The sequence below is a fragment of the Hypomesus transpacificus genome, chromosome 15 (assembly GCF_021917145.1).
Source record: "Hypomesus transpacificus isolate Combined female chromosome 15, fHypTra1, whole genome shotgun sequence".
Taxonomy (NCBI): domain Eukaryota; kingdom Metazoa; phylum Chordata; class Actinopteri; order Osmeriformes; family Osmeridae; genus Hypomesus; species Hypomesus transpacificus.
This window is the reverse complement of record NC_061074.1, coordinates 13,491,790-13,506,402: the sequence shown is the minus strand read 5'-3', so window position 1 is coordinate 13,506,402 and position 14,613 is coordinate 13,491,790. Positions and strand designations below refer to the sequence as shown.

Below are 14,613 nucleotides of genomic sequence, written 5' to 3'. Positions count from 1 at the left end.
TACCATGGCCTTCAGAGGGCTTCATATGACCCTCTGTTTAGGCACACTGCACAGAATTGATCCTAAGGATAGCAATCAGTGGCTTGTTTCTCCTTGTTTCCCATTTGCATGAGATTAGCAGGGTGTGCAGAAACGCACACACACACACACACACACACACACACATCCTGCACACACACACACATCCTGCACACACACACACACACCAGGGGTTATTACATATATTACATTACTGATTACCTGGCTGCGTGCCACATGGTTTACAACCTCATGTCTGGGAAGGACATAATTCCAACCAGTCAGCCATCCAGCCAGTCAGCCATCCAGCCAGCTAGCGCCCAGACTCCACGAGAGACATGGGCCACCAAGCCATGTGTGGCGGTGCACATCCACCTGCATTGCGGCAGTAAGCTCATGATGTCACGGAAACACAATTAACAGGACTGGATGGTGTCCCTGGAGGTCTGGAGGGCGCAAAGGACCCTGTGGAAGGTGCAGGACCTCGTTAGCAGGAGCGCGTCCAGGAGCGCTGGACTCTGCTGGGGTGAACGTTGGCATGGTGGGCGTTCCTCTCCTGTCCCCTGAAGTTGAGATGTACAGTGGAGACGGCAGCAGTGGGCTGTGGTTGTGTCCCTGCCTTGAGGTCGAAGTCGCTTCTCCTGTTTGAGCAGAGTGTAGGCGTGTCATTCTAGCCGCTACCGTAGCACACCGGTGGGCAGGTAAAGGGATCTGGTTGTCGTTAAGGCTTTTGGTGCTCGGCTCTGTATCGCGGCGCAGGGCTGCCATGGTGTGTGTGTGTGTGTGTCTGTGTGTGATTAGGTGTGCTTAATGTAGCAGTCATGGGCTGAGCCAGCGTGTGCGCTGAAGTACATGTTTAATCCGGGTGTTGAGCTGTTTCAGTAAACACGCTCCTTCCTGGAAGCTCACATTTACTGCTGCGTACTCCCAGTCTGTTGGGAATGGCTCATTCCTGAGTGTATTTATATGCGCTCACACACAAACGCAGCGCGCGCAGCCGCACACACTGAGCCACAAAGCAAGACAGGGAGGAAAAAGAGGTATCCCTTTCCGTGGGTGAGGCGACTGTAAAGGTCATCTCCATATCCAGTTTAATTTTCGCTCTTCCTCACCAGTTAAGATCTATAAAGAGATCAATAAATCAGTTTTAATGTCTCTGCATCTGGGCTCTGTGTGATTTAACACCCGCCCACCCCGCCCTGTGCCCCTCCATCTCAAACCCCCCCCCCCCCCTCCTCCTCCTGTCACAGAGCCTTCCACACAGCCCCCCCGCCCGCGCCTCCCCCCCCTCTCGGCCCCGCTCCGCTCCCTGCATGCTGACACTGATTCCTGAGGGAAATTCAGCCTTCATCTCCAATCCGGAGCCTCACCAGACCCGGTTTCACTCCTCAGCCCTGAACAGAACCTTTAAAGAACCACGCTGTACCCTGAACTTGTAGTGAGCAGAGGTTCTAGGGCTGGAGCGCTGGTGCGGAGGTCTGAGTAATGTGTCACCTGCGAGGTGGGATGTGAAAGACAAGGATTGTGGCCGTGTGTAGCGCTTCCACAGGGGCAGTATTGATTTAGGTGGAGATAATCTGAGGAGGCTATTAGGAGGATGGAGGAGTGGGAGGTGGGGGGGTGGGGGGGGGGGGTCTGTAATGAACACCTCTCTAATCATCATGCTATATAGACAGCCCTGCCTGCAGCATAGCCGTGCATGCACAGGCACACACACACACACACCCACACACACACACACACACACACACACACACACACACACACACACATATTTGCACTGTATGCAGTGTTTGTGATGATATGCAGTAGCCATGTTACAGCGCTGCCTCTCGCACAGTAACCCTACACACATGACTGCACATCAATGATCCCAGGGAGATACCACACACACACACACACACACAGCCTGAAGGTGTCTGTTTAACTGCTTGGGACATGATATATGGAATGGATTAGGGATGGTTCTTCTGTAGATGGGTGTATTTTGCCCAGGTGGGAACGTTCCCTCCTCGCTACTCTACAGGATAGTAGAGTATAGAACAGTACAGTGTAGTGTAGTGCAATTCAGTGGCTAGCAGAGCTGGCTGTGTGGCTCTCATCAGAGAGTGGGAGATTGAAGCGCTCGTCTCCAGCAGAGAGCTTAATTAAAAAGAGGCTACCGCCAGCGAGCGACACCTTTTACAAGCTCCAAAAGTCACCCAGCCCAACGGCACTGCCAATCCAATTACAGAGCCCGCCATAAAACAGATGAGGAAGGAACTGCAGCAAATATGCGGGCGTTAGTGAGAGGAGGAGGAGGCTATTAAAGATTACACGAAGATTCACAAAGGGGGGGGGGGGGGGCACACCAGAGATGAGAGTGTAAGAGTATCGCATCAGAAGAGGGGGTATTGAACTTGGTGTGTGTGTGTATGCGTGTGTGTGTGTACGTGTGTGTGTGTGTGTGTGTGTGTGCGTGCATGCTGAAGGAGCACTCAGATCCCAGCGTGGACCCACTGCAGCAGTGGTTCTATGGGGATTATCTTTCCTGTGGAGGTCACATCCTCAAAGTCAGAAGCCCAGAGCTCCCACAAATAGACCGGAGCAGGGGGAAACTGACCCGCTGAGGATCCTCACAGGACAGGGAGGCACAGCCCAGACGCCTGGCCGCACTGCTGCACACACGGATACACCTCCAGCCTGACTTCTCCTCCTGTGTAGAGAGAGAGAGGGAGAGAGGGAGAGAGAGGGAGAGAGGGAGAGAGAGAGAGAGGGAGAGAGAGAGATGTTGTTTTTCTTTTTCTTCCCTGGGTTGTTTTGCCAGCTGCGGTTGGTCACAGGAGCACAGCTGGACACACGTCACCTGGCCTCACTTCCACCTGAGCGCTCCCAGGAGGGGGCTCTGGGGGAAGGGGGGGCTGTGTGTGTGTGTGTGGGGGGGGGGGGGGGGGATAACTGTGAGGAGATGTGAAGACTGAGGGACAGGGTGCGAAAACAGACAGAGGTGAAGGGATTCCACAGAGAGGAGGGCTATTTTAAAAAGTCTGGGAGGATGTGCTTTTGAAAGACAAACCTTTCTCCGGCAGGAGTTTTTCTGCCTGGTGTGTGACCTCATGGCCAGCTGATCAGCAGGAGGTGGTGAGATACCGCTGTGTCTGGTCCAGTCTGCTGGCGTTGCTGAGGAATGTCCAGTAGCAGATTGTTCATCTTGAGAGTGTTGGACTCTGGCCCCCCCCTTGTGAGGCGCAGCTGTGATAGTGCAGATCCAGAGGGTGGACTGGGGCTGTGGGAGTCTGGACAGATGAACAAGCAATCACTTGTGCTGTGAGTCATCTTACCCCCAACACATGAAGGTTTCTAGAAACTTCTAAGAGTTAGTCCCTCCGGCCACACATTCCTTTTGCCTCACGAGATAAAACTATTTGCAGACGGGCCTTAGTTTTACAGAGACTGACACCAAGACTGGCACATACACTGGTCATTATGCACCTGCTGCTACTCCAGCCAACCTCCAAACCTTCCATCACACCCAGTTTTAGAGCGGTGAGATGACAGGAGAGTGGCTGACAGACATTACCTTTCTACTTGAGTGCACCGTTCTCTCCTGCTCTCCCTCCCTCTCTCTCCCTTCCTCTCTCTCCCTTCCTCTCTCTCTCTCTCTCAGACCACCTGCTCTGTCAGGATGTCTGGATGTTTCTCTCCAGCTCTATGCTGGAATTGGCAGGAAATCAATCCTGAACTCGTCTCTGTCTTTATCCCCTCACCCCCTTCCTACACACACACACACAAAAGCACATCTGGCAACCCAGTGCCACACAACACAACACAACATACACCACACACAACACACACAACACACATACGCCAACCATCCGATACTGTAGCCGCCGAAATACATTGTGGCAAAAAATACATCTTTAATTGTAACGTTTGTTAATTACTGAGAGATTTGGAGACTGAAAAGACGACACCGATTACAGACATTTATTATGCTAATGTATTCCGTTTTAGTCACAATTAAGTGATTAGAAAGCTGTCGTTCTCTCGTTCTCTCTTTCTCTCTTTCTTCTCCGTGTTTTAACCGTCCCTTTCTTTGCTTTCCAGCGTATGACTGTAATGAAGCCATTACTTCTCCAAGTGAATTTTAATGAGTTTTTAACTAACATTTTAATGAGCTAAGCATTACCATAAAGCATGGATTAGGCTCAATTGAATGTTGGGAGTGTGTGCTTTGGGAGGGGCCTGTAGGAGAGAGGTTCATTAAGAGTTAATGAGACTGTTTCACCACGGGTGCAGGGATCTGGCGGGGCTAGGCGGACGTCCGGCCGCATCCCGGGCTCCCCTCCCTGTCATTACCACACTGGCTGTGTGTGTGTGTGTGTGTGTGTGTGTGTGTGAGGGGGGGGGGGGGGGGCTCATTAGCCCAAATTAGGATTGCTTTGTGAAAAATGTGCTTTGAAGGGGGGCCGTGTAAATGAGTGTTTGTTTAGGCCTGTGTTCTGCCAGGGACAGTAGCAACACTAGCAGAGTGGGCTGTGATGGAATGTCCCCTCCCTCCCTACACAGACACACACACACACACACACATACACACACACACACAGAATCGACACCCTGAGTCTGTCCTCTGCTTCTCATGTGTGACCTTCCTCTGTGTTCCTGCTCTCATCCTTTACTGTTGTGATGTCCCCTCTCCCTTTGGATCCTCTCTTTCAACCGCCCTCGCTCCCTCTCTCTTCCTCTCCCTCTAGCTATCCCTCACTCTCCCTCTCTCTCTCTCCCTCTTCCTTCCCCTAGCCCTCTTTAATGGCCTCTCTCTTTAAAGATGCACATATCATACTGTATCATCACCGGGTGCGTCCCCCAGTGTGCTATCACACCAGACCATATGACTTTGCCCCCGCCTGCATCTCCATACTGATCGGAGGTGACAGAGTGATGCAGCCTGCTGGGGGCTCAGGATGGCTAGATATGGAGAGGGAGATCGTATCAGCCCTGCCCACGGAGCGAGCAGATGACAGGGTGTGCACCAGCCGCATATGACTTTACTTCTACAGGTTTAGTGTATGGAGCAAGAGAGAGAGAGGGAGATAAGAGGAGAGGGGGGGGGGAGAGTGAGGCGGAAAGAGAGAGATGGAGAAAGAGCGGTGAGGCGATGGAGATCCCTGTGAGAGTCGGAGGGGGAGAAAGACAATAGAAAGGGGGTGATTGTCTGTGTTGATGAGGAGAGACATCTCGCCCTCCAATAAGGAGAGTCCGCCGTGGGCTGCTGTAGACAGGCGGCCATACAGGCAGCTGCTCCTTCCACCTCACCTTTCACCTCCAACTGGGAGCGGGGGGGGGGTGTATGTGTGAACCTGCAGGCTGCCTCCCTGCTGGGGGGGTAATTCCTGCATCTGGATGGAGGTCAGAGGTCAGCCGTGGCCGGTGGGGGGCCAAATGAGCCTGGCCGGGTCAGAGACGGACCTGCCATGCAGACAAATAGACCCTCTCATCTCACCAGGAGCGCCCGCACACCGCATTATACCTCTGCCCTCTGCATCTACACTTCTGCCGAATATCCGATAGATTCTCAGCTAGCCTCATAAATTCAGATAAGTGACTGTAGCTTAGGTTTATCCATTTCCTTTCTCAGAGGGGGGGGAGGGGGGGGGGGAGGGGGGGTGGGACGTGATGGCAGTAACAGCCCTCTGCTGGATAAGGCACTTCTCCCAAACACTTGAATACATTGATATCATAGCTGCGAGCTAGCTTTTAAAATACACTCGGTGTACAGTGAGGGGTCCTGGTTGTGTTTCCTGTCGGGGCGGGGAGGAGGAGCAGGGGGGGAGGAGCAGGGGAGGAGGAGCAGGGGAGGAGGAGCAGGGGGGGAGGAGCAGGGGAGGAGGAGCAGGGGAGGAGGAGCAGGGGGGGAGGAGCGGGGAGGAGGAGCAGGGGAGAAGGAGCAGGGGAGGAGGAGCAGGGGAGGAGGAGTATGGGAGGAGGAGCAGGGGAGAAGGAGCAGGGGAGAAGGAGCAGGGGGGGAGGAGCAGGGGAGGAGGAGTAGGGGAGGAGGAGCAGGGGAGGAGGAGTAGGGGAGGAGGAGCAGGGGAGGAGGAGCAGGGGAGAAGGAGCAGGGGAGGAGGAGCAGGGGAGGAGGAGCAGGGGAGGAGGAGCAGGGGAGAAGGAGCAGGGGAGGAGGAGCAGGGGGGGAGGAGCATGGGAGGAGGAGCAGGGGAGAAGGAGCAGGGGAGGAGGAGCAGGGGAGAAGGAGCAGGGGAGGAGGAGCAGGGGAGGAGGAGCAGGGGAGCTGGGCACTGTGGAATGGCTCGGGGCTGCCAGCTCTGTAATCCTCTGTGTTGCTCGGCCTTGACCTCTTGCAAAATATATGCAGTCAGGGGGTTGTCTTTTCACGGTATTTAATGGGGAAAATGTAATAACAAACACATAAATATCTACAACCTCTCACATTTTTCAGTAATTCAAAAATGTACCTTCCAGCCTTTAAAAATGTTGCACATTTCTCTCTCTCCTGCTCTCCCTGTGTGTTTGTGTGTGTGTGTGTATGTGCAAGGGGGAGAGTGCTTACTGTGTGTGTTTCTGCTTTGCTGCTGCAGCATGGTAACATATGAGGTATTGCTGCCATGTACTGCAGCTGTGTGTGTGTGTGGCAACGGAACCCACTCACTTCTAATGATTACTGGCTCTGAGTTCTACTGCCAGTGTAAGACTCTCAGCGATACAAAGTAGTGTGTGTGTGTGTGTGTTTGTATGAATGTGTGTGTGTGTGAGAGAGAGTGTGTGTCCTCTGTGTTCTCCTTATTGGCCGACCTCTCCGTGTCAGCTCCGCTGCTGTTTCTGAGAGCTGGTTGCAACCCGACTCTTCTCTCTTTAACTTCAGGATTTGATACCGAGCCAGCTGTACTTCTGCCCAACCAGTGGGCCGTACCGTCTGCACGCTGGCCCCCTCTGCCCCTCGCCAACCTCCCTCCCTCCCACCACTCTCCCTCCCGGATCCCCCTTAGATCGCTGGCTGAGTAGATAACCGCGGAAGCGTTGGAGGAGGCGTATTGTTTCAGAGAAAGGTCTTGTTCAGCCTGCAGCCTGACTGACAGATGTAGCGACTGCAGGCAGAGGGGTGTAAATGTATGAATACATCCATACTAAGCAGTGAGGGCCCAGCCGGTGCTTGGAGCCCAGACACCTCCACGAGGAGGCAGGTGATCCTGGAGGAGGAGGAGCCGGAGGGTTGGGAGGACAGTACCTGCTGCAGGTCCAGCAGTGGCTCTCCAGAGGCTGGAGGCTCCAGGCTAGGATAGAGCTGAGTTCAGCACTTCGCTCTTCCTGCTAACGCTCATTTGCATCCATGGACCAGATGCACTGCTCACTCATGCATATCCACACACACAGACACACACACCTCCACAGAGAGATGAGAAATGTTTGGATACAGCCTCCAATCCTAACCCACACATACACATACACACACACACACAGACACGCACACACACAGACACGCATCAGAAAAAGTGACATGCTCAAACTGTAAAGAGGGAACAAGCAGATGGTCAGTTTTAATCATCATGTAAACATACATCCTAGAAAGATAGACTATTTATGTGTAGCCGTTGGATTTGAACAGATCGTGCCTGTGTCCCTCCCCATTCATCTGTTTAGTAAATGTACACATCTGCTCAGTGGGTTGCTCTACCACACAGCAGAACAAACAGAGAAATACTAATCCTTTCACCCCACACATAATCTGTTTGTTTGAGTTTGGAGCCACACCAACAAGTGTGTGTGTGTCTACGTGATATGGATTCATTAGGCTTCAGCGGGAAGGGCTGTTCTTTTACAATAAACACTCAAGCAGTGTGGAACGCTGCATCTTACACACTGACAACTCGCGCACGCACTCACACCGTTTGCGTTCCTTTTTCCAAAGTTAATTGGTCCTAAATCAAAGCCCATGGACACTACCTCTGAATGGAGTCACACCAAACAGGCCCATGAGAGCAGCAGGGGGTAGCTGGGTTCATAGTGGGAAGAGACAGGAGCCAGCAGGACTCCTGTTTGTCATGTAAACACAGGAGCCACTGATGGTGCCCTCGGTGGGCAGGCAGGCTGGGGAGCAGCTCTCTGTGGGGTGGGGGGGGTACTAATAACGCCCCTCCCTCCCTGCCCCCCCCACCCCCGTTTAGAGCACATCAAACAATAGCAGAAAGCTTCCCCAGGCACCACTCTCTCTCCTGCTCTCTCCCCTCGTCGCTAGCTCTCCCTTTCTCTATTCATCCCTCTCCTCATCCAGAATCTCTCCTTTGTGTGCTCCCTTTCTCTTCGTTCGCTCTCCTCTCTCTAGCTCTCTCTCTGTCTCTCTCTCCTCCCCTCTCCCTCTCTCCTATGCGAGGGGCTGCATTTGAATTTGTGTCACACAAAAGTCCCACTGTGCACCTTGCTCCAGCCCCTGGATAATTGGGCTGAAAGCTTTCTCTCTTCCTGCCCCCTCTCTCCCGCTCTCTCCCCCTCCCTCTCTCCCTCCCCCTCATCCTCCCTTCGTCTAAATAAAGAAATAACCTGATGAGAGTCAGAGGCGCGAGCAGCGCTCTGGTAACCAGCCGTCCCTGCTGGAGACCCTCGCTGTCTCACGGCACCGCACAGGATACATGGGGCACCTGTGATGTCGTCCTTCAGGTGGCTCTCCACAGCCCTCCTCCTCAGATAGGGCCGTCCTCCTCAGACATGGCCGTTCTCCTCAGACAGGGCCGTCCTCCTCAGATAGGGCCGTCCCTCCTCTGACAGGTCCGTCCTCCTCGGACAGGGCCGTCCTCCTCGGACAGGGCCGTCCTCCTCGGACAGGGCCGTCCTCCTCTGTTCTCAGCCCTCCCCTGACACTCCACCAGACACTGCCGTCTTGGGCTTCCAGCACTCTGGGATTAGGTGGGTTAAGGACCAACAGGAAGGTGTCCGATTGTGCAGGCGCAGCGCGTTTCTGAGGCTCTTCCCTGAAGCAGGCGTCTGAGGAGCAGCCTGACTCCACCAGCTCAGATTTCACGCAGTCTTTCCTGCCTGTTCATCGGTAATACAGACGGGTACAACAAACTCAAAACGACCCATTCAGGAATACATTTTGTATACCTGTGTGTGTGTGACTGAACTTCTGTCAAGGTGAAAGGTTATCTGTATGATGAAAGCACAACCTGAGGCTGATTAGATACCAGACAGGGTTTGTTTGCCAGACCACCCACTGGCTCTCTCTCTTTCTGTGTGTTTTTTAGTGTGTGTTTGTGTGTGTGTGCGTGTGTGTGTGCCACCCTTGAGAGCTCTCACATGTGAGTGACAGCATGCTTCAGGCCATGCAGTCTGGCTTCGCTCTGCTGACTCTAGAGATTTCCATTCATACCAATTAGCCCCCAGTGGTGCTGGGCCAATCACATCACACCTTACTGGTGCTGGGCCAATCACATAACACCTTACCCCTGGAAATCCTGCCAGGTACAACTAAGATGCATCTGCCAATTCATACTGGTTTTAGATAAACACAATAAGGCAGGGTTCCACCATCAAACGCTACTGTGTTCATACAAATCATTTATGATGGTTTTGTGTTTTCCCCCCACTCTTCCCCCCTCCCCCCCTCCCTCAGTGCTGCGTGATGACTTCAGACAGAACCCCACAGACGTGGTGGTGGCAGCGGGAGAGCCGGCCATCTTGGAGTGTGTCCCTCCCAGGGGACACCCAGAGCCCACCATCTTCTGGAAGAAAGACAAAGTGCGCATCGACGACAAGGAGGACAGGATCACGGTGAGTGGCCACGCTAGCTGCTCTGCTAGCCATGCTAGCTGCCCTGCTACCCACATTAGCTGCCCTGCTAGCCATGCTAGCTGCTCTGCTAGCCACTGCTAGCACAAGACGGTCTAGGACGGATGCCATCCGCTAACGCCTTGCTGCTTATAGAGTCTGACGGCAGTGCTTCCTGTTTGTTGGCCAATTAGATTCGAGGAGGGAAGCTGATGATCTCCAACACCAGGAAGAGTGACGCAGGGATGTACATCTGCGTGGGAACCAACATGGTGGGGGAGAGAGACAGTGAGACGGCCCAGGTCACCGTGTTTGGTAGGCCCCAGCAACCTGGAACACACGAAGACCCCTGTCACCACAGTGTCTATGGGGCTGTCTTGCCCTGACTCTCACGCCCTCTCCTTCTGTCCCTTCTCTACCCTCCCTCTCCCTCCCTCTCGCTCCTCTAGAGCGGCCCACCTTCCTGCGGCGGCCCATCAACCAGGTGGTCCTGGAGGAGGAGACAGTGGAGTTCAGGTGCCAGGTCCAGGGAGACCCCCAGCCCAACGTCCGATGGAGGAAAGATGACATTGATGTCCCCCGCGGGAGGTAAGACCCTCCTTGAGCCGACGTGAATCAAGCCGGGGACCTCTCTCCCCTCGTCTCCTCTCCTCTCTCCCCTCGCCTCCTCTCCTCTCTCCTCCTAACCTCTCTCTCCTCGACACTCCTCTCCTCTCTCCTCCTCTGCTCTCGCCCCTCGTCTCCTCTCCTCTCTCCCCTCGTCTCCTTTCCTCTCTCCTCCTCACCTCTCTTCTCGACACTCCTCTCCTCCTCTCCTCTCTCCCCTCGTCTCCTCTCCTCTCTCCGCCTCTCTCTACTCGACACTCCTCTCCTCCTTTGGGCCAGCAGGTGTTGAGCCCTGGCTGGTGCCAGGCTGGTTTTATGTACGGCTGCTTTGCATCGTGGAGCAGAGGGGCGATCACTGTCAGGCTGCTGTCTCGTCTCTGTGATGATAACTCAGAAGGATGGTCCCTGTGCCAGTTCTCACCTGCCAGGTGCCAGCCTCGCACTCCTGCCTGCCAGGAGGCAGCAAACAGCCTTATTAGGCCGTTCGCTGGAGAAATGACCCTCTCCTCTAAGCTCGGAGAGCACTCTGTATACCCCGCTCTCTCGCTAACACAGCGCGTAGGTGTTTGCATCAGCGTGTCAAGGTTGGCACGGGCGTTTTACCTGAGGCTAATCTCACACCCACAGCATCACATCACAATGATCCCATTGAGAGAGAGAGATAAAGAGAGAGAGAGAGAGAGAGAGAGAGAGAGAGATAAAGAGAGAGAGAGATAAACAGAGAGAAACAGAGAAAGAAACACAGAGAACAAACTGAGAGAAATACAGAGAAACTGAGAAAATAAAGACATAATAAGAGAGAGATCATCTGTAGTTAGACAGAGCCTAGCCCACATGGACCTGGATGTCTGAGATCCTGGTGGCCTGACTGACAGGGATCCTGTTAGTCCTGGTCTCACTGGTCTGGTGGAGGCTGTGACTCACACAGGCAACAGCATCGCCTCTGTACTGGACATCAAACAGACCCGTCCGGTAGTGAACACACCCACACACACACACACACACATACACACACACACACACACACACACACACAGAGGAGCTGGCAGGTCCCAAGCTCCCGGCCCTGGTCTGTGTTTGTGTCTGATAAGGACTGGGTTCACCGGGCCTCAGGTCACTCCTCTGCCAAAACAAACTGAGAAACACCCCCCCCCCCCCCTCCCCCCCCCCTCTTTGATGTAGTCCTTCTCAGAGCACCACATGCCCTGCTCATTTAAATACACTAATTAACACAAGACGATATAGGACTATATTGTCCACATGCGCACTGTGTGATGTACAGTCTCATTTGAAAGCGCAAGTAACAAGCGAGCGTAAACAAAGGAAGATTCAAATGACTGATCTTCCATTGTTTATAATTACACTGCGGAGATATTTGGGGCTTTTCAGTTGTTATCTCCGTTCCTTCTAACTGTGAAGCAGATGGAAGAGGAGGAGGCTGTGTTATTCTAATGCTGACATTCTCCTCTCCCTGGGTTGCGTGGCGGAGCGAGCGCTGCGTATTGTTCCGTCGGTATCGCGCTCGACACTCGGCGGCTTATCTGCAGTCGCAACATCAAAACGGAGATGCACTTTCCCAAACGCTGCTTCGAAACCGTTTCAAACGAGGACACCGCGCATCGGCGGTGTGGTGGAGCTTACTGCACTGGTACACAGAACTCCATCTAGCACCGTCTAGCCCTGGGGAGTGTGTGTGTGTGTGTGTGTGTGTGCGTGTGTGTGTGGAGGGGGTACATGAGCGCCTGTGTGACTTTGGTGGTCCCCTCTGCATGGGTGGTGGGGGCATATGAAAGACCCCCTGGGAGAAACCACTTGGAAGTTTGGGGGGAGGAGGTGGGGCTGTTTATGAACCATCTGAAAAGGTTACACTGTCCTTATTAATATGATAAGCTGCAAGAGAGAATGAGCCCCCATCGCTCCTCTCCTTCCCTAAGTCTTGCTGCAGCGTGTGCACCGTGCGTGTGTGCGTGCGTGTGTGTGCTTGTGGGTGGAGCCAGTGCCTCAGCTGAGTAAACAGGACTTTAATGTGCTCAGTGTCTCTCAGCCTCCCATGCAAACACACTCGGGCACAGAGGGCGCAGGGTGGCAGGGCTGGCATCTCTGGTGGGGAAAGCCGGCGATACAGTTATTGTGTCCTGGCAGCGGGGGGAGCGGCGTGCAGAGTGAGTTACTGCCTTTACAAGGACACAGTAAATAGTTCTGGCTGTTACAAAGAGGGAGACGGAAGGTGATTGGTCGGGTGTTGAGAAAAGGCTGTTCCCCGGCTGTTCCTGAGTCCCTCGGTGTGGGCAGCATCTGTCAGGCCCACAGCAGACCAGCCGGCGGGGCGGGACCGGGCGGAGGGGGACAGGGTTAGAGAGAGCAGGGCGGGGGGGGGGCGGAAGGGGACAGGGTTAGAGAGAGCAGGGCGGGGCGGGGCCGGGCGGAGGGGGACAGGGTTAGAGAGAGCAGGGCGACGGGGCAGGAGGGAGATATTCAGCCATGAAGTTCAACTAGAAAGCCTGCAAATCCCAAAAGAAAAGATTGGCCCTGTGTGTGTTATCTCCCTGTGCCGAACCACTGTGTGTGTGGCCCAAATCCCTGCTGCCCCCCCTTCCCCCCTTCCATTCATCCCTCCATCCCTACCCTCCTGCCCTGTGGCCTCGCTCCTATCTTATCTGAGCCTCCTGCTCCGGAGAGGCGTCCATATGCAGACCTTCAGTCTCCCCTGACCCCAGGAGCCAAGGCCCTGTGTGTGCGCGTGGGCGTTTGTGTGTGTGTGTGTGTGAGTGCTGGTGTGTGTCCTTCGCTCTGAGAGAGCTGTTAAAGCCAGCGTGACAGGAGCTGCAGTTCTGCTGACCCTTCACTTTCACTCATTTCTCACCTCCGCAATTCAGCAAGAAAAAAAAAGATTGCTGTTGTGGTTCCTGTCTCCATTTCTGCCACTGATATATTAATAGATACATCTGGTATCCATGTGTGAGAGAGGGTGTGCGTGTGTGTGTGTGTGTGCCCGATGTTCATTCAGACTCATCTGCAGTAACATATACAGCTCTGAACCCTATCACAACAGATCATTTCTTATTGATCAGAGAACATACAGTATGGTGTTGCATTAATTAGAGAACATATATGGTGAACAGACAGAGGGAGGGAGGGAGGGAGGGAGGGAGGGAGGGAGGGAGGGAGGGAGGGAGGGAGGGAGGGAGGGAGGGAGGGAGAGAAGGAGGGAGGGAGAGAAGGAGGGAGAGAAGGAGGGAGGGAGAGAGGGAGGGATGGACTCCCCTAGAAGCCTAGAAGGAAAGTGATGGAGATGGAAAAAGGGAGGCATGCAGGGAGTGAGGAAATTAGGAAGTGAGGGAGGGAGCCTTTGGCCCAGGGCCAACCCAGGAAGATGAGAGGCGATAGCGCTCGCCTAATTGAATCTCTCCTATGGTTGACAAGTGGTGGACAGGTAGGCTAGCTGACGGCTTTGATCAGGCTGAGAGGGAGGCTGGGTTTCTCTGCTGCCAGTGGCTGGCCTCTGTCCCACACCCAGAGCCTTGGTCACACACACACTCACACACACACTCACACACACACACACGCACACGGCCAGATAAGATCTTTTCAGACTGAGTCGTTTGGTCCGATGCCACCTTGTGCTCCCTCCAGCATAGCCGAGTGATAAAAGACAAGTTACAGTGCCAAACAGGCCTGTCTCCAGGTATTGTATTTGAGGTCATGGCCCATTGTCCATGCTCAGTCTCTGCAGAGACGAAGAGTTGAACTGGATGTCAGCTGTAAAACAGAGCTGTTTTATGATGTCAGAGCTGTTCCATCTTGGACAGCATGAAAGGTTTCCTTAAAGTGTGCTCAGTGTTGTAGTTTCAACTCAACATGCCCTGTACATCGCACACATGAAGTTAACTAGCCTGACAAATACTTCCTGGCCTTGATAAGTGTTTACATTCTCATTAGTCCACATTCTGTTGCATATGAAAGCTAGAACTGTCTGTGTGTGTGCCTGTACTGCAAGACTCTACTGAGTGTGTGTATTTGTGTGTGTCTCTCTCCATATCTGTGTGTGTGTGTGTGTGTGTGTGTGTGTGTGTGTGTGTGTGTGTGTGTGTGAGTGTGTGTGGAGGGGGTGGGGGCGGGGGCACCTTGGCTCAGTGCTTCTCTCCACAGCTCCTCTGTATTACATGTGTAATTACACTGCCACTTTAATGGAGAACAGAAACCTTCCCAGAGCTAAAGAAAGACCTACTG

General features: G+C 53.7%; 1 protein-coding gene across 1 annotated transcript in view; it reads left to right on the top strand.

Moving 5' to 3' along the window:
• The first annotated feature begins 255 nt into the window (after window positions 1-255).
• The window catches only part of robo2 (roundabout, axon guidance receptor, homolog 2 (Drosophila)), a 69,545-nt gene continuing 55,187 nt past the window's right edge, over window positions 256-14,613 (top strand). The window contains exons 1-4 of the mRNA XM_047036059.1: window positions 256-406; window positions 9,623-9,780; window positions 9,972-10,092; window positions 10,227-10,365. Of these exons, the coding sequence (XP_046892015.1) occupies window positions 256-406; window positions 9,623-9,780; window positions 9,972-10,092; window positions 10,227-10,365 (569 nt within the window). The remainder of the gene's footprint in view (window positions 407-9,622; window positions 9,781-9,971; window positions 10,093-10,226; window positions 10,366-14,613) is intronic.